Below are 25,857 nucleotides of genomic sequence, written 5' to 3'. Positions count from 1 at the left end.
GGCGCGCTCAGAGCAGGTAATCTGGAGCAGGTAAAAGTTTAAAGGGACAGTCTAAAGATGGAAGCGCGACTTAATTCCATGGACTGTTTGTAACGGGCGAACGGACGGGCGGGGAGGAGAGAGAGAGCGCGCGATTGATTGATTTTAAAAGCCGTTCATGGACGTTTTACAACCGGGGGACATGGAAGAGAGAGAGAGTGTTTCACCTGGGCTTCATTCACCTGGGCTTCATGGGTGTTTGCAACTGGGGGAGAGTAAGACTTTAAAAGCTGGACTTGATGGAATCTGCTTCTGGGGAGAGAGAGAAATAGTGGGGACGTGGCTCTAGTTTTTGCAGCTGGGGGAAGAGAAAGATTTTTTAAACATGATTTTATTTAACACCACTAATTTAAATCAGATATTTTAGTCTATTTCTCTGTGCTAGATCTAATTCCATCATGTCTGGTGTTGGAGAAAGCAAGAAACATTTTGGTCCTGAGTCCCACTATGAGTCCAAGGTCTACATTGAGCAATGGATCCAAGCGAGTGTTGGTGGCTCTCTGGATCATGACTCAGGGAAGGAGGACAGAGAAAAGGATGACAGGTTCAGTAAAGCTCAGATATTCATGCTTGCAGGTAAATCTCAACGAGACAAAGAAAATTTGATTTCTCAACCATTGCCGAGAGAAGCCGCAAGCCTTGGCAAGATCAGTGTGTGATTTTCTGAGGCATGTGAAGTTATTTTTGCTCTCTGCCTGCAGAATCCTGCAAAGATATCCAACTTAAAATGGAATGCAGCTTGAGACTAAGGGTCCCAAAGGTTGAAATGGACAGCAGTGATAATGATGTTCCCCTCTCAACTCTCAGAGCAAAAAAGGAAGTGAAAGATGCAGATACAGGCAGGGTATATATTCTCCAGCAGCTATCTACACATTGTTTTTCATCGCCATAGTTTAAAATTTTATTATCACATGGACAATTAAATGTCTAGCTATAAAGAGTGTATGGAACTTACAAATCTGGTCACATCACCATTGTCAATTACTGTAAAAAAAATTTTTAAATATTTTATTTTCATTTTCTGATAGAAGGCGAAGTCAGCCCGAGCAGAGGACACCCGAATCAAGCAACTGGAGTCCATCATGGGCAGGTGGCTGATGAGAAAGGGGATGGTGAAGTTGCCCTTAAGAGTTGATGCTTCCTGACCCTAGACACAACTGGAGGCCATTGCAGAGCACCCTGTGCCTCAATGAAAGTCTCTCCCTTGCTTTCCCAAAGGCAGGTGATGAAACCGGCCCAGTGCTGCAAAGAACTGCTTGTTAGGATTGGGAGGTTGGAAGTGGAGCAGGAAGAGCTGCTTGTTAAGCTTGGGAGGTTGGAAGCGGAGAAGGAAGTCCTCCAGGAGAAGTTGGAGGAGATTTCTACGCTTAACTTTTGCCTTCAAGAAGAAATTCTTGTTGCCTTCAGGCAGGGTAATATATTTATATAAACTGCAATTTTTATGTTACATTGCACATTTCTTTCAGTGCTGAAAGAGATGCTTTCCTCTGGTTGGAAAAAGATGATAAGATCTATTGTCACCCCAAACTCTTATATAAGAATAATGAACTTTTTGTTTTGCTTCCCGTTGCAGCAAGAGGACTGCGCCAGCCTCTCAATGTGGCAACACAGCTCAGGACCACACTTCTTGGTGCAACAAAACTGCCCATGTACGTGAAGAGTGAAGTGTCCGCAACAATTTTGATGGCTTGGCAGGCAAGCATGCATGAGGATCAACTATACACTCCAATTGATGGGAAGGTATTGATTCTATCAATTCTCCAAGTATACAAAAATCATTGCCAGTTCATGCAAAAGCACCTTTAAAAGTGATGGCTATGATAGGTGCTGAATGGAATATTAAACTTGCCTTTTGTCAAATCAATCAGTGAGTCTTAATTATGTATAATTAAAATATATTTATAATTATGTTTAAAGATATCTGTATACATGTCAAGTACTTACAGTGATTTAATCTGTATTATTTTCAAATCTTGCATGCACGATACTGATATGTCTCTGATTTTTTCCCACAGGTGCAATTGCAGGGGGGTATTGAGATCCCTGAGTCCCAGTGGTGGTCCATTTGCAATCAGAGAACCAATTCCTTATTTGTCAAGTCCCTGGCTGTTGCCATCTGGGGATCCACTGTGCTCAGGGATAGTTCCATCTATGGGGGAGAGTGTCTCCACTTCATTAACGCTGGTGATACTCCTCCCAGGGCAAAACCCCCACTCTCGCCAAGGAAGCTGAGTGCACTCAAAGGTAACCTCACAAACACTTGATTTTAAATTGCATTCATGTTCCATGTTTCTGATGTAGGTTTTTTTAAATTCTCACATTCTCACTGTCATGGATGTCCCCTTTTTATTAGTTGTGACTTTAAAGGTTTCAATAAGTAATTTTTTTTCCTCCCTTCTATACTCATTTATATTTGCAGCATGTTTCGCCCACCACCTCCGCACAAACGGGATGAGTGAGGAGGTTGTCTGGAAAGAGATTGCAAGGGTCAATAGTTACATCACAGAGAAGATCCAAGATCTAAATAGAAAAATGAAAGCACAACTTCAATTATATGTGTAAAATTGTGGTGTCTTTTTTGAGTTAGTGTTTTTGTGATATTTCTGTTTTCATGATAAAAAAAAATTCAGTGTTTTGTCTGGACAAATGGAGAATAGTAACTTCAAAGTCTGCTTCAAAATCACAATTATTAATTCAGAGCACATCCATTCACACACATTGTTTTGTTCCAGAAAGAGACTGATTTCTTTCAGTTGATTTTTATTTGAGCCTGGAATAAGTGGACCGGCTCCCAGATGGGACTTCAGTTGAACTGGTCCTAGGAGGTGTCAATTGTTATCAGCCTTGCGTTCAAATTCTTTTATTGTCTTGTCCCTCTCTATCTCTAGCCTTTGAAATATTTGTAAATCCTCCTTTGCCCCCTTATTTTTATTGTGCCACCATTGGCTGCCGTTCCCTCAACTGCCTCGGTCTTAAGGTCTGGCGTTCTCTCCCTAAACCTCTCCTCCTTTGAGATTCTCCAGAAAATCTTATTTGGACAAGCTTGTGGCCATTTATCTAATGTCTATGTGGCTCCGTGTCAAATATTGTTTGGTAACACTCCAATGGAACACATTAGAATGTTGTACTATATTAATGGCTCCACATAGATGCAGGTTGTTATAATTGTTCATCGGTTATTCATTTTAAATTGGCTTGATAGTAATATAATATAAAAATGACAGATTAATAGCCCTAGAAATGTTGTTGCTCCTTTTTACTACTTTCATATTGTTTTTCAGACATGATAACCACATCACCTTGCAGAGATTTAAAATAGATTCTTTGTAAGTAGGACATTAGAGGTAGGATTCCTGAATCTATGCATTATTATCTGAAAAAGGTCTGCAAAACGTTTAATCACATGTTTCTGCATCAAATGTTTGTGGAATGAAGACAGAAATGGAAAATAAAGTGTTTGCACGTGTCTCATTTTGTGGCTGGAATGCATAATATTAAATTAGTTTGCATGTGACTAATAACTTTAAACAGTGGAACTCATGATGTGTAATACAGAAAATTTCAAGAAGAATGTTATACAAGATTAGTGCTGAAATGCTTAATGTGCCTTAACCAGCAACTCCCTCTGAGAAAAGGGTGGGACATCTCTGCTCTGGTTTACAAGCATCTGGGAGGGTGCATTAGGCTTCCTTGTGGTGCCTGGTAATAAATGGCAACTATTTCCCTCAGTTATCCTTTCGTCTTATATAATAAAACCTTGCAGGATAGGAGGAGGCTGTTTGGCCATAATGCATGTGCTGGTCATCTGAAAGCGCTGGACAAGTAGTCCCATTCCCCTGCTTTCCTCATAACTGCAAATTTACCCTTTTCAAGTGTACTCTACCCAATTCCCTTTTGAACGTTACTATTGAATCTGCTTCTACCATTGTTTTCAAGCAATGCACTCTGGCACATAAGGCACGCATAAAAAAAAATTCATCTCCCCTCTGGTTCTTTAATCTATTTTATCTGGGTACTGAGCCTTCTGCTGGCGAGAACAGTTTCTTCCCATCTAGTCTATTAGAATCCCTCATTGAAAACGCCTTGATAAAATCTGCCCTTAATCTTCTCTGACCTAAGGAAAATAACCCCAGCTTCTCAGTCTCTCCACATATCTGATGTCTTTCGTTACTGTTAGCCTTAGAGTAGAAATAGGAGGAGACCATTTAGACCCTCGAGCCTGTTCCATGATTCAATTAGCTCAGTTGACCTATTTATGGTACTCATCTTTGCTCCATATCACTTCGTATCATTATCCAACAAAAATATATCAGTCTCAGACTTGGAAAAAGTGCGATTTCACTCTTGAATGATGCAGCTCTGGCCCTTGTTCTTTAATACACCAGAACAAATAGTTTCCTATTTTTTTTTGCCGAAAAAGAGGCATGTCGAAGCTTTTTGCCTTGCAATCATCAGAACACTTCGTAAGAATACCAAAACTTGAGCAACAGGTGAAGCTAGCTGCTTTACGTTGCTACTAAGCAGTAGCAACACAAGTGGTATTTGCTACTAACAGAATGGCAAGCCAACAACTTATACTGTATATGAAGAGAGTGCTGACTGGTAGAGATATTGCCATGGAGAATGTACCAGTTATGGTGACTGACAGTTAATTGCCAAGCATTGTTTGAAATTTAAACCAGGTAGCTTGACCCTGATTAATCAAGGCATTGCCCTGAGGAATGAGTTAGTGAATGACTGTCACTTATTTGTTTGTTCTTTCTGTCTGCAAAGAGCAGGGCCCTGTATATTAATATATGTAGCGTCCAGTACAAGTCAATGCACCACATTGTGAACCCGACTGACAATCTTAAATTGGTTGGCAGTGTAATTCTTAGCATGCTGAGGATTATTTAGCAAATGTTGTCCAACCACAGGATCACATTTAATGTTGGACACTGTGTTTTGAGCTTTGCTATCATGAGCTGGTTGGGTACGGTCTGTACCTTGCCCATTGCGAACAGTAGAAGGGACATGCAGTTTGATATAATCCCCCAATCATAATAACTAGTATCACACTGGCATTGAAATTCATTTACCACATTATTCATTTGTGTGATAGGCAGAACCTCTTTTTGGCTTGGTGGCAGCATCCTATTAGTGGAGAATACCACTTGTATTGCTACAGCATAGTAGCAGCACAAAACAGCCAGCTTCACCTGTTGCTCAAACTTTCAAGATACATTGCCCTTTCAGGGTATTCTGAGGTGCTTTTCAGGGCCGAAAGTGACTGATTTAGGCCCGTTCATGAGTTTGCTTGATACCTATATTAACATAGAGGGCCCTGCTCTTTGCAGACAGAAAGAACAAAACAAAATAAGTGACAGCTATTCGCTGATTCATTCCTCAGGGCAATGCCTTGACTAATCAGGGTCAGGTTGCCTGGTTTAAATTTCAAACAATGCTTGGCAGTTAACTGTCAGCTACCATCACTGGTGCATTCTCCATGTCAACGCCTCTACCAATCAGAGTACACTTGCCAACCAATCAGCACTCTCTTCACATACAGTATAAATTGTTTTCCCCTTATATTATTCTTGCAAAGTGTCCTGGTGAAAGCAAGATGAAAAGCTTCAACATTTGTCTTTTTTCAACAATACTCAAGTTCTGTACTAGCAAACGACTATCTTTTGTAAATTCATTCATCGGATGTGGGCGTTGATGGCTAAGTCACCATTTATTGCCCGTTCATAATTTCCCTTGAGAAGATGATGGTGAGCTGCCTTGAACCACTGCAGTCCATGTGGTGTAGGTACACCTGCAGTGCTATTAGGGAGGGAGTTTCAGGATCTTGACCCAGTGACAGTGAAGGGATGGTGATATATTTCCAAGTCAGGATGGTGAGTGACTTGGAGAGGAACTTCCAGGTGGTGGTGTTCCCATCTATCTGCTGTCCTTGTCCTTCCAGATAGTAGTGGTTGTGGGTTTGGAAGGTGCTGTCTAAGGAGAGTTGGTGAGTTCCTGCAGTGCACCTTGTTGATGGTACACACTGCTGCCACTGTGCATCGGTGTTGGAGGGAGCGAAGGTTTGTGGATGTGGTGCCAGTCAAGCGGGCTGCTTTGTCCTGGATGATGTCAAGCTTCTTGAGTGTGCGAGCTGCACTCATCCAGGCAAGTGGGGAGTATTCCATCACACTCCTGACTTGTGCCTTGTGGTTGGTGGACAGGCTTTGGGGAGTCAGGAGGTGAGTGACTCGTTGCATGATTCCTAGCCTCTGACCTGCTCTTGTAGCCACAGTATTTATATGGCTAGTCCAGTTCAGTTTCTGGACAATGATAACCCCCAGGATGTTGGTAGTGGAGGATTCAGTGATGGTAATGCCATTGAACATCAAGGGGTGATGGTTCGATTCTCTCTTGTTGGAGATGGTCATTGCCTGACACTGGTCATTGCCACATTGCTGTTTATGGAAACTTGCTGTGTGCAAGTTTGCTGTCCCGTTTCCTACATTATAGCAAAGAGTACAATTCACAGGCACGTTACCAGTTATAAGGCATTTTGCAACGCCCTGAGCTTGCGAAAGACATGTGAAGGCAATTCAAATAACATTGAAATGTTGCAGAGAAAGTGCAGCAGTGGTATACCACTCGGTGCGATGCGATATGTGGTTTGGTGATTAAAACTGATGTATGTCATAGGTAGTAGGAGGATCACATGCTTTTGAAGCTCGAGTCCCACCAGAATGATGCAACAAGGCTTTAAGATTAATAAAGACGAGAAGGATCAACCAAGATCGCAGCGCTGTGGGTCGGACCAGTCTTCGGGCAGAGAACTGAAGAAGGGGGATCAACCACACTTTAAAAACTCTTGGCCTGAGAACAGACTGAAGCAGCTGCTTGGGGTATGAGAGGAGGTTGGTGCTAAGGCTAAGGTGGGGAACATGTCCCCTTTAAGAGGGCCGGAAGGGGGCGTGCCCAAGGGACGGAGGGGCGCAACCCGTATCGAAGGGGCGAAGTCAATTCAGGGCAAAGGGGCGGGGCCCATGATTGGCCACGCCAAATGGGAGGGGCGTGGTTACAGCCCGTCGAGTAGTCTCGAGCTGCTCGTGCGCGTTTTTTTGTTCGAATCTGAGCTCGAGCCATGTGGTCGTTGCGGGCGGCGAGAAGCCGGGGGGCGGCGGTGGCGGAGGCTTTGACCGGAGGAGGACCTGGCTGGTACTGGCTGCCAGCCGGTTCCCGGGGCTGCGCTCAACAGTTGCCAGCTATCGGCGTTAAGCAGGGACCTGTGACAAGATCCGGACCCGGCAGGCAACCCCCAGGCACTGGGCTGATGAGGAGCGTCAGGTAAACCCAGAGCCCGCGTGGGAACAGAGCACATCAAAGCTTCAGGCCGGCGTTTTTTAAAGGAGTCCGGGGTGGGGAGAGAGGGTGTTAAAGGAGTTCCGATGGGGTTAAGGGTTTAAAGGTGTCTAGAGTGGGAGAAAGGGGTATGAAGGGAGCCTGGGAGAGGTATGGGAGTGGTTAGAAGGTCCTGAGGGTGGAAGAGAGAGAGAAAAGGCTTATGGGGCCCTGATGGTTACGGTTACGGTGATGGTGGGGGTGGGGGGAGAGAGAGAAAGGGTTCATGGGGCCCTGATTTGAGGGTGGGGGGTAGAGAAAGTGTTCATGGGGCCTTGGTTTGAGGGGGGGGGGGTAGAGAAAGGTTTCATGGGGCCCTGATTTGAGGGGGGGGGAGAGAAAGGGTTCATGGGGCCCTGATTTGAGGGGGGGGGGGAGAGAAAGGGTTCATGGGGCCCTGATTTGAAGGGGGGGGGGAAGAGAAAGGATTCATGGGGCCCTGATTTGAGGGGATGGGGAGAAAGGATTCATGGGGCCCTGATTTGAGGGGATGGGGAGAAAGGGTTTATGGGGCCTGATTTGAGGGAGGGGAGAGAAAGGGTTCATGGGGCCCTGATTTGAGGGGGGGGGGGAGAGAAAGGGTTCATGGGGCCCTGATTTGAGGGGGGGGGAGAGAAAGGGTTCATGGGGCCCTGCTTTGAGGATGGGGGGAGAGAAAGGGTGCATGGGGGCCTGATTTGAGGGGGGAGAGAGAGAAAGGGTTCATGGGGCTCTGATTTGATGGGGTGGGGGAGAGAAAGGGTTCATGGAGCCCTGATTTGAGGCAGGGGAGAGAAAGCGTTCATGGGGCTCTGATTTGTGGGGGCGGAGAGAAAGGATTCATGGGGCCCTGATTTGGGGGGGGGAGAGAAAGGGTTTATGGGGCCCTGATTTGAGGTGGGGAGAGAAAGGGTTCATGGGGCCCTGAAGGTGGTGGTGGTGGTGGGGGCGGGGATGGTGGGGGTGGGTCAGAGAGAGAGAGAAAGAGTTCATGGGCTCTGATTTGAGGGCGGGAGAGAAAGTGTTCATGGGGCCCTGATTTGAGGGGGGGGGGTTGGAGAGAAAGGGTTCATGGGGCCCTGATTTGGGGGGGGTAGAGAAAGGGTTTATGGGGCCCTGATTTGAGGTGGGGAGAGAAAGGGTTCGTGGGGCCCTGAAGGTGGTGGTGGTGGTGGGGGCGGGGATGGTGGGGGTGGGTCAGAGAGAGAGAGAAAGGGTTCATTGTGCCCTGATTTGAGGTGGGGGAGAGAAAGGGTTCATGGGGCCCTGTTTTGAGGGGGGTGTGAGAAAGGGTTCATGGGGCCCAGATTTGAGTGGGGGGGAGAGAAAGGGTTCATGGGGCTCTGATATGAGGGGGGAGAGAAAGGGTTCATTGGGCCCTGATTTGAGGGGGGGTGAGAAAGTGTTCATGGGGCCCTGATTTGAGGGGGGGGGGGGGTGGAGAGAAAGGGTTCATTGGGCCCTGATTTGTGGGGGGGAGAGAAAGGGTTTATGGGGCCCTGATTTGAGGTGGGGAGAGAAAGGGTTCATGGGGCCCTGAAGGTGGTGGTTGTGGTGGGGGCGGGGATGGTGGGGGTGGGTCAGAGAGAGAGAGAAGGGGTTCATTGTGCCCTGATTTGAGGTGGGGGGGGAGAGAAAAGGTCCATGGAGCCCTGATTTGAGGGAGGGAGAGAAAGGGTTCATGGGGTCCTGATTTGAAGGGGGGGGAGAGAAAGGGTTCATGGGGCCCTGATTTGAAGGGGGGGTGAGAGAAAGGTTTCATGGGGCCCTGATTTGAAGGGGGGGTGAGAGAAAGGTTTCATGGGGCCCTGATTTGAGGGGGGGAGAGAAAGGGTTCATGGGGCCCTGATTTGAGGGAGGGGGGAGAGAAAGGGTTCATGGGGCCCTGATTTGAGGGAGGGGGGAGAGAAAGGGTTCATGGGGCCTTGATTTGAGGTGGGAGAGAGAAAGGGTTCATGGGGCCATGATTTGAGGGGGGAGAGAAAAGGTTCATGGAGCCCAGATTTGAGGTGGGGGGAGAGAAAGGGTTCATGGGGCCCTGATGGTGGTGGTAGTGGTGGCGGGGTGGGGGGGAGAGAGAGAGAAAGGGTTCATGGGGCTCTGATTTGAGGGGGGAGAGCAAGGGTTCATGGGGCCCTGATTTGAGGGAGGGGAGAGAAAGGGTTCATGGGGCCCTGCTTTGAGGATTGGGGGAGAGAAAGGGTTCATGGAGCCCTGATTTGAAGGGGCGAGAGAAAGGGTTCATGGGGCCCTGATTTGAGGAGGTTGGGGGGAGAGAAAGGGTTCATGGGGCCTTGATTTGAGGGGGGGGAAGAGAAAGGGTTCATGGGTCCCTGATTTGAGGGAGGGAGAGAAAAGTTCATGGGGCCCAGATTTGAGGGGGGGTGGAGAGAAAGGGTTCATGGGGCCCTGATTTGAGGGGGGGAGAGAAAGGGTTCATGGGGCCCTGATTTGAGTGGGGGGAGAGAAAGGGTTCATGGGGCCCTGATTTGAGTAGGGGAGAGAAAGGGTTCATGGGGCCCAGATTTGATGGGTGGAGAGAAAGGTTTCATGGGGCACTGATTTAGGGGAGGGGTAGAGAAAGGGTTCATGGGGCACTGATTTGACGGGGGGGAGAGAAAGGGTTCATGGGGCCCTGATTTGTGGGGGGGAGAGCAAGGGTTCATGGGGCCCTGATTTGAGGGGGGGAGAGAAAGGGTTCATGGGGCCCTGATTTGATGGGGGAGAGAAAGGTTCATGGGGCCCTGATTTGAGGGGGGGGGAGAAAGGGTTCATGGGGCCCTGATTTGAGGAGGGGGGAGAGAAAGGGTTCATGGGGCCCTGATTTGAGGAGGCGGGGGAGAGAAAGGGTTCATTGGGCCCTGATTTGAGGAGTGGGGGGAGAGAAAGGGTTCATGGGCCCTGATTTGAAGAGTGGGGGGAGAGAAAGGGGTTCATGGGCCCTGATTTGAGGAGGGGGGGAGAGAAAGGGTTCATGGGGCTCTGATATGAGAGGGGAGAGAAAGGGTTCATGGGACCCTGATTTGAGGGGGGGGAGAGAAAGGGTTCATGGGGCCCTGATGGTGGTGGTAGTGGTGGCGGGGTGGGGGGGAGAGAGAGAGAAAGGGTTCATGGGGCCCTGATTTGAGGATGGGGGAGAGAAAGGGTTCATGGGGCCCTGATTTGAGGGGGGGAGAGAAACAGTTCATGGAGCCCTGATGGTGGTGGTGGGGGGGAGAGCTAGAGAAAGGGTTCATGGGGCCCTGATTTGAGGGGGGGGGAGAGAAAGGATTCATGGGGCCCTGATTTGAGGGGATGGGGAGAAAGGATTCATGGGGCCCTGATTTGAGGGGATGGGGAGAAAGGGTTTATGGGGCCCTGATTTGAGGGAGGGGAGAGAAAGGGTTCATGGGGCCCTGATTTGAGGATGGGGGGAGAGAAAGGGATCATGGGGGCCTGATTTGAGGGGGGAGAGAGAGAAAGGGTTCATGGGGCCCTGATTTGATGGGGTGGGGGAGAGAAAGGGTTCATGGAGCCCTGATTTGAGGCAGGGGAGAGAAAGCGTTCATGGGGCTCTGATTTGAGGGGGCAGAGAGAAAGGATTCATGGGGCCCTGATTTGAGGGTTGGAGAAAGGGTTCATGGGGCCCTGATTTGAGGAGGGGGGGGGGGGGGGCGGAGAGAAAGGGTTCATTGGGCCCTGATTTGAGGAGTTGGGGGAGAGAAAGGGTTCATGGGCTCTGATATGAGGGTGGGGAGAGAGAAAGGCTTCATGGGGCCCTGATGGTGGTGGTAGTGGTGGCGGGGTGGGGGGTAGAGAGAGAAAGGGTTCATTGGGCCCTGATTTGAGGGGGGGAGAGAAAGTGTTCATGGGGCCCTGATTTGAGGGGGGGGAGAGAAAGTGTTCATGGGGCCCTGATTTGAGGGGGGGGGGGTGGAGAGAAAGTGTTCATGGGGCCCTGATTTTGGGGGGGAGAGAAAGGGTTTATGGGGCCCTGATTTGAGGTGGGGAGAGAAAGGGTTCATTGTGCCCTGATTTGAGGTGGGGGAGAGAAAGGGTTCATGGGGCCCTGTTTTGAGGGGGGCGTGAGAAAGGGTTCATGGGGCCCAGATTTGAGTGGGGGGAGAGAAAGGGTTCATGGGGCTCTGATATGAGGGGGGAGAGAAAGGGTTCATTGGGCCCTGATTTGAGGGGGGGGGAGAGAAAGTGTTCATGGGGCCCTGATTTGAGGGGGGGGAGAGAAAGTGTTCATGGGGCCCTGATTTGAGGGGGGGGTTGGAGAGAAAGGGTTCATTGGGCCCTGATTTGGGGGGGGGAGAGAAAGGGTTTATGGCGCCCTGATTTGAGGTGGGGAGAGAAAGGGTTCATGGGGCCCTGATTTGAGGGGGTGGGGGGGGGGGGGTGGAGAGAAAGGGTTCATTGGGCCCAGATTTGAGTGGGGGGAGAGAAAGGGTTCATGGGGCTCTGATATGAGGGGGGAGAGAAAGGGTTCATTGGGCCCTGATTTGAGGTGGGGAGAGAAAGGGTTCATGGGGCCCTGATTTGAGGGGGGGGGGAGAAAGTGTTCATGGGGCCCTGATTTGAGGGGAGGGGTGGAGAGAAAGGGTTCATGGGGCCCTGATTTGGGGGGGGAGAGAAAGGGTTCATGGGGCCCTGAAGGTGGTGGTGGTAGTGGGGGCGGGGATGGTGGGGGTGGGTCAGAGAGAGAGAGAAAGGGTTCATTGTGCCCTGATTTGAGGTGGGGGGGGGGAAGAGAAAAGGTCCATGGAGCACTGATTTGAGGGAGGGAGAGAAAGGGTTCATGGGGCCCTGATTTGAGGGGGGGAGAGAAAGGGTTCATGGGGTCCTGATTTGAAGGGGGCAAAGAAAGGGTTCATGGGGCCCTGATTTGAGGGGGGGGGGAGAGAAAGGGTTCATGGGGCCCTGATTTGAGGGGGGGAGAGAAAGGGTTCATAGGGCCCTGATTTGAAGGGTGAGGGGGAGAGAAAGGGTTCATGGCGCCCTGATTTGAGGGAAGGGGGAGAGAAAGGGTTCATGGGGCCCTGATTTGAGGTGGGGGAGAGAAAGGGTTCATGGGGCGATGATTTGAGGGGGGAGAGAAAAGGTTCATGGAGCCCAGATTTGAGGTGGGGGGAGAGAAAGGGTTCATGGGGCCCTGATGGTGGTGGTAGTGGTGGCGGGGTGGGGGGGAGAGAGAGAGAAAGGGTTCATGGGACTCTGATTTGAGGGGGGAGAGCAAGGGTTCATGGGGTCCTGATTTGAGGGAGGGGAGAGAAAGGGTTCATGGGGCCTTGATTTGAGGGGGGGGAGAGAAAGGGTTCATGGGGCCCTGCTTTGAGGATGGGGGGAGAGAAAGGGTTCATGGGGGCCTGATTTGACGGGGGTGAGAGAAAGGGTTCATGGAGCCCTGATTTGAGGGGGCGAGAGAAAGGGTTCATGGGGCCCTGATTTGAGGAGGGTGGGGGGAGAGAAAGGGTTCATGGGGCCTTGATTTGAGGGGGGGAAGAGAAAGGGTTCATGGGTCCCTGATTTGAGGGAGGGAGAAAAAAGTTCATGGGGCCCAGATTTGAGGGGGGGTGGAGAGAAAGGGTTCATGGGGCCCTGATTTGAGGGGGGGGGGGAGAGAAAGGGTTCATAGGGCCCTGATTTGATGGGGGGAGAGAAAGGTTTCATGGGGCACTGATTTAGGGGGGGTGGTAGAGAAAGGGTTCATGGGGCACTGATTTGACGGGGGGGAGAGAAAGGGTTCATGGGGCCCTGATTTGTGGGGGGGAGAGCAAGGGTTCATGGGGCCCTGATTTGAGGGGGGGAGAGAAAGGGTTCATGGGGCCCTGATTTGAGGAGGGGGGAGAGAAAGGGTTCACGGGGAACTGATTTGAGGGGGGAGAGAAAGGGTTCATGCGGCCCTGATTTAAGGGTGGGAGAGAAAGAAAGGGTTCATTGGGCCCTGATTTGAGATGGGGGAGAGAAAGGTTTCATGGGGCCCTGTTTTGAGGGGGGTGTGAGAAAGGGTTCATGGGGCCCAGATTTGAAGGGAGGGGAAGCGAAAGGTTTCATGGGGCCCTGATTTGAGGAGTGGGGGGAGAGAAAGGGTTCATGGGGCCCTGATTTGAGGGGGGGGGAGAGAAAGGACTCATGGTGCCCTGATTTGAGGGGGGGGGAGAGAAAGGGTTCATGGGGCCCTGATTTGAGTGGGGGGAGAGAAAGGGTTCATGGGGAACTGATTTGAGGGGGGGAGAGAAAGGGTTCACGCGGCGCTGATTTGAGGGGGGGAGAGAGAAAGGGTTCATGGGGCACTGATTTGATTGGGGGGAGAGAAAGGGTTCATGGGCCCCTGATTTGAGCTGGGGGGAGAGAAAAGGTTCATGGGCCCCTGATTTGAGGGGGGGGAGAGAAAGGGTTCATGGGGAACTGATTTGAGGGGGGGAGAGAAAGGGTTCATGGGGCACTGATTTGAGGGGGGGAGAGAGAAAGGGTTCATGGGGCACTGATTTGAGTGGGGGGAGAGAAAGGGTTCATGGGCCCCTGATTTGAGCGGGGGGGAAGAAAGGGTTCATGGGGCCCTGATGGTGGTGGTGGTGGTGGTGTGGGGGGGCGGTGGCAGGGGGAGGGGGGGAAGAGAGAGAGAGAAAGGGTTCATAGGGCCCTGATTTGAGGCGGGGGGAGAGAAAGGGTTCATGGGGCCCAGATTTGAAGGGAATGGAAGAGAAAGGGTTCATGGGGCCCTGATTTGAGGGGGGGGGGAGATTAAGGGTTCATGGGGCCCTGATTTAGAGGGGGGGGGTAGAGGAAGGGTTCATGGGGCACTGATTTGACGGGGGGGAGAGAAAGGGTTCATGGGGCCCTGATTTGTGGGGGGGAGAGAAAGGGTTCATGGGGCCCTGATTTGAGGGGGGGAGAGAAAGCGTTCATGGGGCCCTGATTTGATGGGGGAGAGAAAGGTTCATGGGGCCTTGATTTGAGGGGGGGGGGGAAGGGTTCATGGGGCCCTGATTTGAGGGGGGGGAGAGAAAGGGTTCATGGGGCCCTGATTTGAGGAGGGGGGGGAGAGAAAGGGTTCATTGGGCCCTGATTTGAGGAGTGGGGGGAGAGAAAGGGTTCATGGGCCCTGATTTGAAGAGGGGGAGAGAGAAAGGGGTTCATGGGCCCTGATTTGAGGAGGGGGGGAGAGAAAGGGTTCATGGGGCCCTGATTTGAGGGGGGGGGAGAGAAAGGGTTCATGGGGCCCTGATTTGAAGGGGGGGGGGAAGAGAAAGGATTCATGGGGCCCTGATTTGAGGGGATGGGGAGAAAGGATTCATGGGGCCCTGATTTGAGGGGATGGGGAGAAAGGGTTTATGGGGCCTGATTTGAGGGAGGGGAGAGAAAGGGTTCATGGGGACCTGATTTGAGGGGGGGGAGAGAAAGGGTTCATGGGGCCCTGCTTTGAGGATGGGGGGAGAGAAAGGGTGCATGGGGGCCTGATTTGAGGGGGGAGAGAGAGAAAGGGTTCATGGGGCCCTGATTTGATGGGGTGGGGGAGAGAAAGGGTTCATGGAGCCCTGATTTGAGGCAGGGGAGAGAAAGCGTTCATGGGGCTCTGATTTGTGGGGGCGGAGAGAAAGGATTCATGGGGCCCTGATTTAGGGGGGGGAGAGAAAGGGTTTATGGGGCCCTGATTTGAGGTGGGGGAGAGAAAGGGTTCATGGGGCCCTGAAGGTGGTGGTGGTGGTGGGGGCGGGGATGGTGGGGGTGGGTCAGAGAGAGAGAGAAAGGGTTCATGGGCTCTGATTTGAGGGGGGGAGAGAAAGTGTTCATGGGGCCCTGATTTGAGGGGGGGGTTGGAGAGAAAGGGTTCATGGGGCCCTGATTTGGGGGGGGTAGAGAAAGGGTTTATGGGGCCCTGATTTGAGGTGGGGAGAGAAAGGGTTCATGGGGCCCTGAAGGTGGTGGTGGTGGTGGGGGCGGGGATGGTGGGGGTGGGTCAGAGAGAGAGAGAAAGGGTTCATTGTGCCCTGATTTGAGGTGGGGGAGAGAAAGGGTTCATGGGGCCCTGTTTTGAGGGGGGTGTGAGAAAGGGTTCATGGGGCCCAGATTTGAGTGGGGGGAGAGAAAGGGTTCATGGGGCTCTGATATGAGGGGGGAGAGAAAGGGTTCATTGGGCCCTGATTTGAGGGGGGGGTGAGAAAGTGTTCATGGCGCCCTGATTTGAGGGGGGGGGGAGAGAAAGTGTTCATGGGGCCCTGATTTGAGGGGTGGGGGGTGGAGAGAAAGGGTTCATTGGGCCCTGATTTGTGGGGGGGAGAGAAAGGGTTTATGGGGCCCTGATTTGAGGTGGGGAGAGAAAGGGTTCATGGGGCCCTGAAAGTGGTGGTTGTGGTGGGGGCGGGGATGGTGAGGGTGGGTCAGAGAGAGAGAGAAAGGGTTCATTGTGCCCTGATTTGAGGTGGGGGGGGGAGAGAAAAGGTCCATGGAGCCCTGATTTGAGGGAGGGAGAGAAAGGGTTCATGGGGTCCTGATTTGAAGGGGGGGGAGAGAAAGGGTTCATGGGGCCCTGATTTGAAGGGGGGGGAGAGAGAAAGGTTTCATGGGGCCCTGATTTGAGGGGGGGAGAGAAAGGGTTCATGGGGCCCTGATTTGAGGGAGGGGGGAGAGAAAGGGTTCATGGGGCCCTGATTTGAGGGAGGGGGGAGAGAAAGGGTTCATGGGGCCTTGATTTGAGGTGGGAGAGAGAAAGGGTTCATGGGGCCATGATTTGAGGGGGGAGAGAAAAGGTTCATGGAGCCCAGATTTGAGGTGGGGGGAGAGAAAGGGTTCATGGGGCCCTGATGGTGGTGGTAGTGGTGGCGGGGTGGGGGGGGGAGAGAGAGAGAAAGGGTTCATGGGGCTCTGATTTGAGGGGGGAGAGCAAGGGTTCATGGGGCCCTGATTTGAGGGAGGGGAGAGAACGGGTTCATGGGGCCCTGCTTTGAGGATTGGGGGAGAGAAAGGGTTCATGGGGGCCTGATTTGACGGGGGTGAGAGAAAGGGTTCATGGAGCCCTGATTTGAAGGGGCGAGAGAAAGGGTTCATGGGGCCCTGATTTGAGGAGGTTGGGGGGAGAGAAAGGGTTCATGGGGCCTTGATTTGAGGGGGGGCAAGAGAAAGTTTTCATGGGTCCCTGATTTGAGGGAGGGAGAGAAAAGTTCATGGGGCCCAGATTTGAGGGGGGATGGAGAGAAAGGGTTCATGGGGCCCTGATTTGAGGGGGGGAGAGAAAGGGTTCATGGGGCCCTGATTTGAGTGGGGGGAGAGAAAGGGTTCATGGGGCCCTGATTTGAGTAGGGGAGAGAAAGGGGTTCATGGGGCCCAGATTTGATGGGTGGAGAGAAAGGTTTCATGGGGCACTGATTTAGGGGGGGGGTAGAGAAAGGGTTCATGGGGCTCTGATTTGACGGGGGGGAGAGAAAGGGTTCATGGGGCCCTGATTTGTGGGGGGGAGAGCAAGGGTTCATGGGGCCCTGATTTGAGGGGGGGAGAGAAAGGGTTCATGGGGCCCTGATTTGATGGGGGAGAGAAAGGTTCATGGGGCCCTGATTTGAGGGGGGGGAGAAAGGGTTCATGGGGCCCTGATTTGAGGAGGGGGGAGAGAAAGGGTTCATGGGGCCCTGATTTGAGGAGGGGGGGGGGAGAGAAAGGGTTCATTGGGCCCTGATTTGAGGAGTGGGGGGAGAGAAATGGTTCATGGGGCCCTGATTTGAAGAGTGGGGGGAGAGAAAGGGGTTCATGGGCCCTGATTTGAGGAGGGGGGGAGAGAAAGGGTTCATGGGGCTCTGATATGAGAGGGGAGAGAAAGGGTTCATGGGGCCCTGATTTGAGGGGGAGGGGAGAGAAAGGGTTCATGGGGCCCTGATTTGAGGATGGGGGAGAGAAAGGGTTCATGGGGCCCTGATTTGAGTGGGGGAGAGAAAGGGTTCATGGGGCCCAGATTTGATGGGTGGAGAGAAAGGTTTCATGGGGCACTGATTTAGGGGGGGGGGGTAGAGAAAGGGTTCATGGGGCACTGATTTGACGGGGGGGGAGAGAAAGGGTTCATGGGGCCCTGATTTGAGGGGGGGAGAGAAAGGGTTCATGGGGCCCTGATTTGTGGGGGGGAGAGCAAGGGTTCATGGGGCCCTGATTTGAGGGGGGGAGAGAAAGGGTTCATGGGGCCCTGATTTGATGGGGGAGAGAAAGGTTCATGGGGCCTTGATTTGAGGGGGGGGAGAAAGGGTTCATGGGGCCCTGATTTGAGGAGGGGGGAGAGAAAGGGTTCATGGGGCCCTGATTTGAGGAGGGGGGGGGAGAGAAAGGGTTCATTGGGCCCTGATTTGAGGAGTGGGGGGAGAGAAAGGGTTCATGGGCCCTGATTTGAAGAGTGGGGGGAGAGAAAGGGGTTCATGGGCCCTGATTTGAGGAGGGGGGAGAGAAAGGGTTCATGGGGCTCTGATATGAGGGGGGAGAGAAAGGGTTCATGGGGCCCTGATTTGAGGGGGGGGAGAGAAAGGGTTCATGGGGCCCTGATTTGAGGATGGGGGAGAGAAAGGGTTCATGGGGCCCTGATTTGAGGGGGGGAGAGAAACAGTTCATGGAGCCCTGATGGTGGTGGTGGGGGGGAGAGCTAGAGAAAGGGTTCATGGGGCCCTGATTTGAGGGGGGGGGAGAGAAAGGGTTCATGGGGCCCTGATTTGAAGGAGGGGGGGAAGAGAAAGGATTCATGGGGCCCTGATTTGATGGGATGGGGAGAAAGGATTCATGGGGCCCTGATTTGAGGGAGGGGAGAGAAAGGGTTTATGGGGCCCTGATTTGAGGGAGGGGAGAGAAAGGGTTCATGGGGCCCTGATTTGAGGATGGGGGGAGAGAAAGGGATCATGGGGGCCTGATTTGAGGGGGGAGAGAGAGAAAGGGTTCATGGGGCCCTGATTTGATGGGGTGGGGGAGAGAAAGGGTTCATGGAGCCCTGATTTGAGGCAGGGGAGAGAAAGCGTTCATGGGGCTCTGATTTGAGGGGGCAGAGAGAAAGGATTCATGGGGCCCTGATTTGAGGGTTGGAGAAAGGGTTCATGGGGCCCTGATTTGAGGAGGGGTGGGGGGCGGAGAGAAAGGGTTCATTGGGCCCTGATTTGAGGAGTTGGGGGAGAGAAAGGGTTCATGGGCTCTGATATGAGGGTGGGGAGAGAGAAAGGCTTCATGGGGCCCTGATGGTGGTGGTAGTGGTGGCGGGGTGGGGGGGAGAGAGAGAGAAAGGGTTCATGGGGCTCTGATTTGAGGGGGGAGAGCAAGGGTTCATGGGGCCCTGATTTGAGGGAGGGGAGAGAAAGTGTTCATGGGGCCCTGCTTTGAGGATTGGGGGAGAGAAAGTGTTCATGGGGGCCTGATTTGACGGGGGTGAGAGAAAGGGTTCATGGAGCCCTGATTTGAAGGGGCGAGAGAAAGGGTTCATGGGGCCCTGATTTGAGGAGGTTGGGGGGAGAGAAAGGGTTCATGGGGCCTTGATTTGAGGGGGGGGAAGAAAAAGGGTTCATGGGTCCCTGATTTGAGGGAGGGAGAGAAAAGTTCATGGGGCCCAGATTTGAGGGGGGATGGAGAGAAAGGGTTCATGGGGCCCTGATTTGAGGGGGGGAGAGAAAGGGTTCATGGGGCCCTGATTTGAGTGGGGGGAGAGAAAGGGTTCATGGGGCCCTGATTTGAGTAGGGGAGAGAAAGGGTTCATGGGGCCCAGATTTGATGGGTGGAGAGAAAGGTTTCATGGGGCACTGATTTAGGGGGGGGGTAGAGAAAGGGTTCATGGGGCACTGATTTGACGGGGTGAGAGAAAGGGTTCATGGGGCCCTGATTTGTGGGGGGGAGAGCAAGGGTTCATGGGGCCCTGATTTGAGGGGGGGAGAGAAAGGGTTCATGGGGCCCTGATTTGATGGGGGAGAGAAAGGTTCATGGGGCCCTGATTTGAGGGGGGGGGAGAAAGGGTTCATGGGGCCCTGATTTGAGGAGGGGGGAGAGAAAGGGTTCATGGGGCCCTGATTTGAGGAGGGGGGGGGGAGAGAAAGGGTTCATTGGGCCCTGATTTGAGGAGTGGGGGGAGAGAAAGGGTTCATGGGGCCCTGATTTGGGGGGAGAGAAAGGGGTTCATGGGCCCTGATTTGAGGAGGGGGGGAGAGAGAAAGGGTTCATGGGGCTCTGATATGAGAGGGGAGAGAAAGGGGTTCCTGGGGCCCTGATTTGAGGGGGGGGGAGAGAAAGGGTTCATGGGGCCCTGATTTGAGGATGGGGGAGAGAAAGGGTTCATGGGGCCCTGATTTGAGTGGGGGAGAGAAAGGGTTCATGGGGCCCAGATTTGATGGGTGGAGAGAAAGGTTTCATGGGGCACTGATTTAGGGGGGGGGGTAGAGAAAGGGTTCATGGGGCACTGATTTGACGGGGGGGAGAGAAAGGGTTCATGGGGCCCTGATTTGAGGGGGGGAGAGAAACAGTTCATGGAGCCCTGATGGTGGTGGTGGGGGGGGGAGAGCTAGAGAAAGGGTTCATGGGGCCCTGATTTGAGGGGGGGGGGAGAGAAAGGGTTCATGGGGCCCTGATTTGAAGGAGGGGGGGAAGAGAAAGGATTCATGGGGCCCTGATTTGATGGGATGGGGAGAAAGGATTCATGGGGCCCTGATTTGAGGGAGGGGAGAGAAAGGGTTTATGGGGCCCTGATTTGAGGGAGGGGAGAGAAAGGGTTCATGGGGCCCTGATTTGAGGATGGGGGGAGAGAAAGGGATCATGGGGGCCTGATTTGAGGGGGGAGAGAGAGAAAGGGTTCATGGGGCCCTGATTTGATGGGGTGGGGGAGAGAAAGGGTTCATGGAGCCCTGATTTGAGGCAGGGGAGAGAAAGCGTTCATGGGGCTCTGATTTGAGGGGGCAGAGAGAAAGGATTCATGGGGCCCTGATTTGAGGGTTGGAGAAAGGGTTCATGGGGCCCTGATTTGAGGGGCGGGGGGGACGGAGAGAAAGGGTTCATTGGGCCCTGATTTGAGGAGTTGGGGGAGAGAAAGGGTTCATGGGCTGTGATATGAGGGTGGGGAGAGAGAAAGGCTTCATGGGGCCCTGATGGTGGTGGTAGTGGTGGCGGGGTGGGGGGTAGAGAGAGAAAGGGTTCATTGGGCCCTGATTTGAGGGGGGGGAGAGAAAGTGTTCATGGGGCCCTGATTTGAGGGGGGGGAGAGAAAGTGTTCATGGGGCCCTGATTTGAGGGGGGGGGTGGAGAGAAAGTGTTCATGGGGCCCTGATTTGGGGGGGGAGAGAAAGGGTTTATGGGGCCCTGATTTGAGGTGGGGAGAGAAAGGGTTCATGGGGCCCTGAAGATGGTGGTGGTGGTGGGGGCGGGGATGGTGGGGGTGGGTCAGAGAGAGAGAGAAAGGGTTCATTGTGCCCTGATTTGAGGTGGGGGAGAGAAAGGGTTCATGGGGCCCTGTTTTGAGGGGGGTGTGAGAAAGGGTTCATGGGGCCCAGATTTGAGTGGGGGGAGAGAAAGGGTTCATGGGGCTCTGATATGAGGGGGGAGAGAAAGGGTTCATTGGGCCCTGATTTGAGGGGGGGGAGAGAAAGTGTTCATGGGGCCCTGATTTGAGGGGGGGGAGAGAAAGTGTTCATGGGGCCCTGATTTGAGGGGGGCGTTGGAGAGAAAGGATTCATTGGGCCCAGATTTGAGTGGGGGGAGAGAAAGGGTTCATGGGGCTCTGATATGAGGGGGGGAGAGAAAGGGGTTCATGGGCCCTGATTTGAGGAGGGGGGGAGAGAAAGGGTTCATGGGGCCCTGATTTGAGGGGGGGGAGAGAAAGGGTTCATGGGGCCCTGATTTGAGGGGGGGGAGAGAAAGGGTTCATGGGGCCCTGATTTGAAGGGGGGGGGGAAGAGAAAGGATTCATGGGGCCCTGATTTGAGGGGATGGGGAGAAAGGATTCATGGGGCCCTGATTTGAGGGGATGGGGAGAAAGGGTTTATGGGGCCTGATTTGAGGGAGGGGCGAGAAAGGGTTCATGGGGCCCTGATTTGAGGGGGGGGGGGAGAGAAAGGGTTCATGGGGCCCTGCTTTGAGGATGGGGGGAGAGAAAGGGTGCATGGGGGCCTGATTTGAGGGGGGAGAGAGAGAAAGGGTTCATGGGGCCCTGATTTGATGGGGTGGGGGAGAGAAAGGGTTCATGGAGCCCTGATTTGAGGCAGGGGAGAGAAAGCGTTCATGGGGCTCTGATTTGTGGGGGCGGAGAGAAAGGATTCATGGGGCCCTGATTTGGGGGGGGGTGAGAAAGGGTTTATGGGGCCCTGATTTGAGGTGGGGAGAGAAAGGGTTCATGGGGCCCTGAAGGTGGTGGTGGTGGTGGGGGCGGGGATGGTGGGGGTGGGTCAGAGAGAGAGAGAAAGGGTTCATGGGCTCTGATTTGAGGGGGGGAGAGAAAGTGTTCATGGGGCCCTGATTTGAGGGGGGGGTTGGAGAGAAAGGGTTCATGGGGCCCTGATTTGGGGGGGGGTAGAGAAAGGGTTTATGGGGCTCTGATTTGAGGTGGGGAGAGAAAGGGTTCATGGGGCCCTGAAGGTGGTGGTGGTGGTGGGGGCGGGGATGGTGGGGGTGGGTCAGAGAGAGAGAGAAAGGGTTCATTGTGCCCTGATTTGAGGTGGGGGAGAGAAAGGGTTCATGGGGCCCTGTTTTGAGGGGGGTGTGAGAAAGGGTTCATGGGGCCCAGATTTGAGTGGGGGGAGAGAAAGGGTTCATGGGGCTCTGATATGAGGGGGGAGAGAAAGGGTTCATTGGGCCCTGATTTGAGGGGGGGAGAGAAAAGTTCATGGGGCCCAGATTTGAGGGGGGATGGAGAGAAAGGGTTCATGGGGCCCTGATTTGAGGGGGGGAGAGAAAGGGTTCATGGGGCCCTGATTTGAGTGGGGGGAGAGAAAGGGTTCATGGGGCCCTGATTTGAGTAGGGGAGAGAAAGGGTTCATGGGGCCCAGATTTGATGGGTGGAGAGAAAGGTTTCATGGGGCACTGATTTAGGGGGGGGGTAGAGAAAGGGTTCATGGGGCACTGATTTGACGGGGGGGAGAGAAAGGGTTCATGGGGCCCTGATTTGTGGGGGGGAGAGCAAGGGTTCATGGGGCCCTGATTTGAGGGGGGGAGAGAAAGGGTTCATGGGGCCCTGATTTGATGGGGGAGAGAAAGGTCCATGGGGCCCTGATTTGAGGGGGGGGAGAAAGGGTTCATGGGGCCCTGATTTGAGGAGGGGGGAGAGAAAGGGTTCATGGGGCCCTGATTTGAGGAGGGGGGGGGAGAGAAAGGGTTCATTGGGCCCTGATTTGAGGAGTGGGGGAAGAGAAAGGGGTTCATGGGCCCTGATTTGAAGAGTGGGGGGAGAGAAAGGGGTTCATGGGCCCTGATTTGAGGAGGGGGGGAGAGAAAGGGTTCATGGGGCTCTGATATGAGAGGGGAGAGAAAGGGTTCATGGGGCCCTGATTTGAGGGGGGGGGGGAGAGAAAGGGTTCATGGGGCCCTGATTTGAGGATGGGGGAGAGAAAGGGTTCATGGGGCCCGGATTTGAGTGGGGGAGAGAAAGGGTTCATGGGGCCCAGATTTGATGGGTGGAGAGAAAGGTTTCATGGGGCACTGATTTGGGGGGGGGGGTAGAGAATGGGTTCATGGGGCACTGATTTGACGGGGGGGAGAGAAAGGGTTCATGGGGCCCTGATTTGTGGGGGGGAGAGCAAGGGTTCATGGGCCCCTGATTTAAGGGGGGAGAGAAAGGGTTCATGGGGCCCTGATTTGATGGGGGAGAGAAAGGTTCATGGGGCCTTGATTTGAGGGGGGGGGAGAAAGGGTTCATGGGGCCCTGATTTGAGGAGGGGGGAGAGAAAGGGTTCATGGGGCCCTGATTTGAGGAGGGGGGGGAGAGAAAGGGTTCATTGGGCCCTGATTTGAGGAGTGGGGGAAGAGAAAGGGTTCATGGGCCCTGATTTGAAGAGTGGGGGGAGAGAAAGGGGTTCATGGGCCCTGATTTGAGGAGGGGGGGAGAGAAAGGGTTCATGGGGCTCTGATATGAGGGGGGAGAGAAAGGGTTCATGGGGCCCTGATTTGAGGATGGGGGAGAGAAAGGGTTCATGGGGCCCTGATTTGAGGGGGGGAGAGAAACAGTTCATGGAGCCCTGATGGTGGTGGTGGGGGGGAGAGCTAGAGAAAGGGTTCATGGGGCCCTGATTTGAGGGGGGGGGGAGAGAAAGGGTTCATGGGGCCCTGATTTAAAGGAGGGGGGAAGAGAAAGGATTCATGGGGCCCTGATTTGATGGGATGGGGAGAAAGGATTCATGGGGCCCTGATTTGAGGGAGGGGAGAGAAAGGGTTTATGGGGCCCTGATTTGAGGGAGGGGAGAGAAAGGGTTCATGGGGCCCTGATTTGAGGATGGGGGGAGAGAAAGGGATCATGGGGGCCTGATTTGAGGGGGGAGAGAGAGAATGGGTTCATGGGGCCCTGATTTGATGGGGTGGGGGAGAGAAAGGGTTCATGGAGCCCTGATTTGAGGCAGGGGAGAGAAAGCATTCATGGGGCTCTGATTTGAGGGGGCAGAGAGAAAGGATTCATGGGGCCCTGATTTGAGGGTTGGAGAAAGGGTTCATGGGGCCCTGATTTGAGGGGGGGGGGGGGGCGGAGAGAAAGGGTTCATTGGCCCATGATTTGAGGAGTTGGGGGAGAGAAAGGGTTCATGGGCTGTGATATGAGGGTGGGGAGAGAGAAAGGCTTCATGGGGCCCTGATGGTGGTGGTAGTGGTGGCGGGGTGGGTGGTAGAGAGAGAAAGGGTTCATGGGGCCCTGATTTGAGGGGGGGGAGAGAAAGTGTTCATGGGGCCCTGATTTGAGGGGGGGGAGAGAAAGTGTTCATGGGGCCCTGATTTGAGGGGGGGGGGGGTGGAGAGAAAGTGTTCATGGGGCCCTGATTTGGGGGGGGAGAGAAAGGGTTTATGGGGCCCTGATTTGAGGTGGGGAGAGAAAGGGTTCATGGGGCCCTGAAGATGGTGGTGGTGGTGGGGGCGGGGATGGTGGGGGTGGGTCAGAGAGAGAGAGAAAGGGTTCATTGTGCCCTGATTTGAGGTGGGGGAGAGAAAGGGTTCATGGGGCCCTGTTTTGAGGGGGTTGTGAGAAAGGGTTCATGGGGCCCAGATTTGAGTGGGGGGAGAGAAAGGGTTCATGGGGCTCTGATATGAGGGGGGAGAGAAAGGGTTCATTGGGCTCTGATTTGATGGGGTGGGGGAGAGAAAGTGTTCATGGGGCCCTGATTTGAGGGGGGGGGGGAGAGAAAGTGTTCATGGGGCCCTGATTTGAGGGGGGGGTTGGAGAGAAAGGGTTCATTGGGCCCAGATTTGAGTGGGGGGAGAGAAAGGGTTCATGGGGCTCTGATATGAGGGGGGAGAGAAAGGGTTCATTGGGCCCTGATTTGAGGTGGGGAGAGAAAGGGTTCATGGGGCCCTGATTTGAGGGGGGGGGGGAGAAAGTGTTCATGGGGCCCTGATTTGAGGGGGGGGTGGAGAGAAAGGGTTCATGGGGCCCTGATTTGGGGGGGGGAGAGAAAGGGTTCATGGGGCCCTGATTTGAGGGGAGGGGTGGAGAGAAAGGGTTCATGGGGCCCTGATTTGGGGGGGGAGAGAAAGGGTTCATGGGGCCCTGAAGGTGGTGGTGGTAGTGGGGGCGGGGATGGTGGGGGTGGGTCAGAGAGAGAGAGAAAGGGTTCATTGTGCCCTGATTTGAGGTGGGGGGGGGTGGAGAGCAAGGGTTCATGGGGCCCTGATTTGAGGGAGGGGAGAGAACGGGTTCATGGGGCCCTGCTTTGAGGATTGGGGGAGAGAAAGGGTTCATGGGGGCCTGATTTGACGGGGGTGAGAGAAAGGGTTCATGGAGCCCTGATTTGAAGGGGCGAGAGAAAGGGTTCATGGGGCCCTGATTTGAGGAGGTTGGGGGGAGAGAAAGAGTTCATGGGGCCTTGATTTGAGGGGGGGGAGAGAAAGGTTCATGGGTCCCTGATTTGAGGGAGGGAGAGAAAAGTTCATGGGGCCCAGATTTGAGGGGGGATGGAGAGAAAGGGTTCATGGGGCCCTGATTTGAGGGGGGGAGAGAAAGGGTTCATGGGGCCCTGATTTGAGTGGGGGGAGAGAAAGGGTTCATGGGGCCCTGATTTGAGTAGGGGAGAGAAAGGGTTCATGGGGCCCAGATTTGATGGGTGGAGAGAAAGGTTTCATGGGGCACTGATTTAGGGGGGGGGTAGAGAAAGGGTTCATGGGGCACTGATTTGACGGGGGGGAGAGAAAGTGTTCATGGGGCCCTGATTGTGGGGGGGAGAGCAAGGGTTCATGGGGCCCCTGATTTGAGGGGGGGAGAGAAAGGGTTCATGGGGCCCTGATTTGATGGGGGAGAGAAAGGTTCATGGGGCCCTGATTTGAGGGGGGGGAGACAAGGGTTCATGGGGCCCTGATTTG

At 53.6% G+C, this 25,857-nt stretch overlaps 2 protein-coding genes across 5 annotated transcripts in view; both read left to right on the top strand.

The window, feature by feature from the left end:
- On the top strand, positions 1–3,424 carry LOC121275425. The gene is made up of 5 exons (XM_041183011.1): positions 1–16; positions 1,068–1,451; positions 1,613–1,779; positions 2,055–2,283; positions 3,321–3,424. The coding sequence occupies exons 2-5, from the start codon at positions 1,229–1,231 to the stop codon at positions 3,356–3,358; spliced, it is 657 nt and encodes a 218-aa protein (XP_041038945.1). The 5' UTR covers positions 1–16; positions 1,068–1,228; the 3' UTR covers positions 3,359–3,424.
- A 3,392-nt stretch (positions 3,425–6,816) lies between these two features.
- The window catches only part of mthfd1l (methylenetetrahydrofolate dehydrogenase (NADP+ dependent) 1 like), a 230,782-nt gene continuing 211,741 nt past the window's right edge, over positions 6,817–25,857 (top strand). For 2 of the 4 annotated variants that reach the window (XM_041182706.1, XM_041182705.1), the window contains exon 1: positions 7,095–7,362. In XM_041182706.1, coding sequence (XP_041038640.1) covers positions 7,160–7,362 — 203 coding nt within the window. In that variant the 5' untranslated portion in view covers positions 7,095–7,159. Of the gene's footprint in view, positions 6,933–7,094; positions 7,363–25,857 lie in introns of those variants that run through there. The other 2 variants (XM_041182708.1, XM_041182707.1) reach the window with 2 other exon arrangements.

The sequence above is a fragment of the Carcharodon carcharias genome, chromosome 2 (genome assembly GCF_017639515.1).
Source record: "Carcharodon carcharias isolate sCarCar2 chromosome 2, sCarCar2.pri, whole genome shotgun sequence".
Taxonomy (NCBI): Eukaryota; Metazoa; Chordata; class Chondrichthyes; order Lamniformes; family Lamnidae; genus Carcharodon; species Carcharodon carcharias.
Note: the sequence above shows the minus strand (reverse complement) of the source record. Positions and strands in the feature narration are given on the sequence as shown.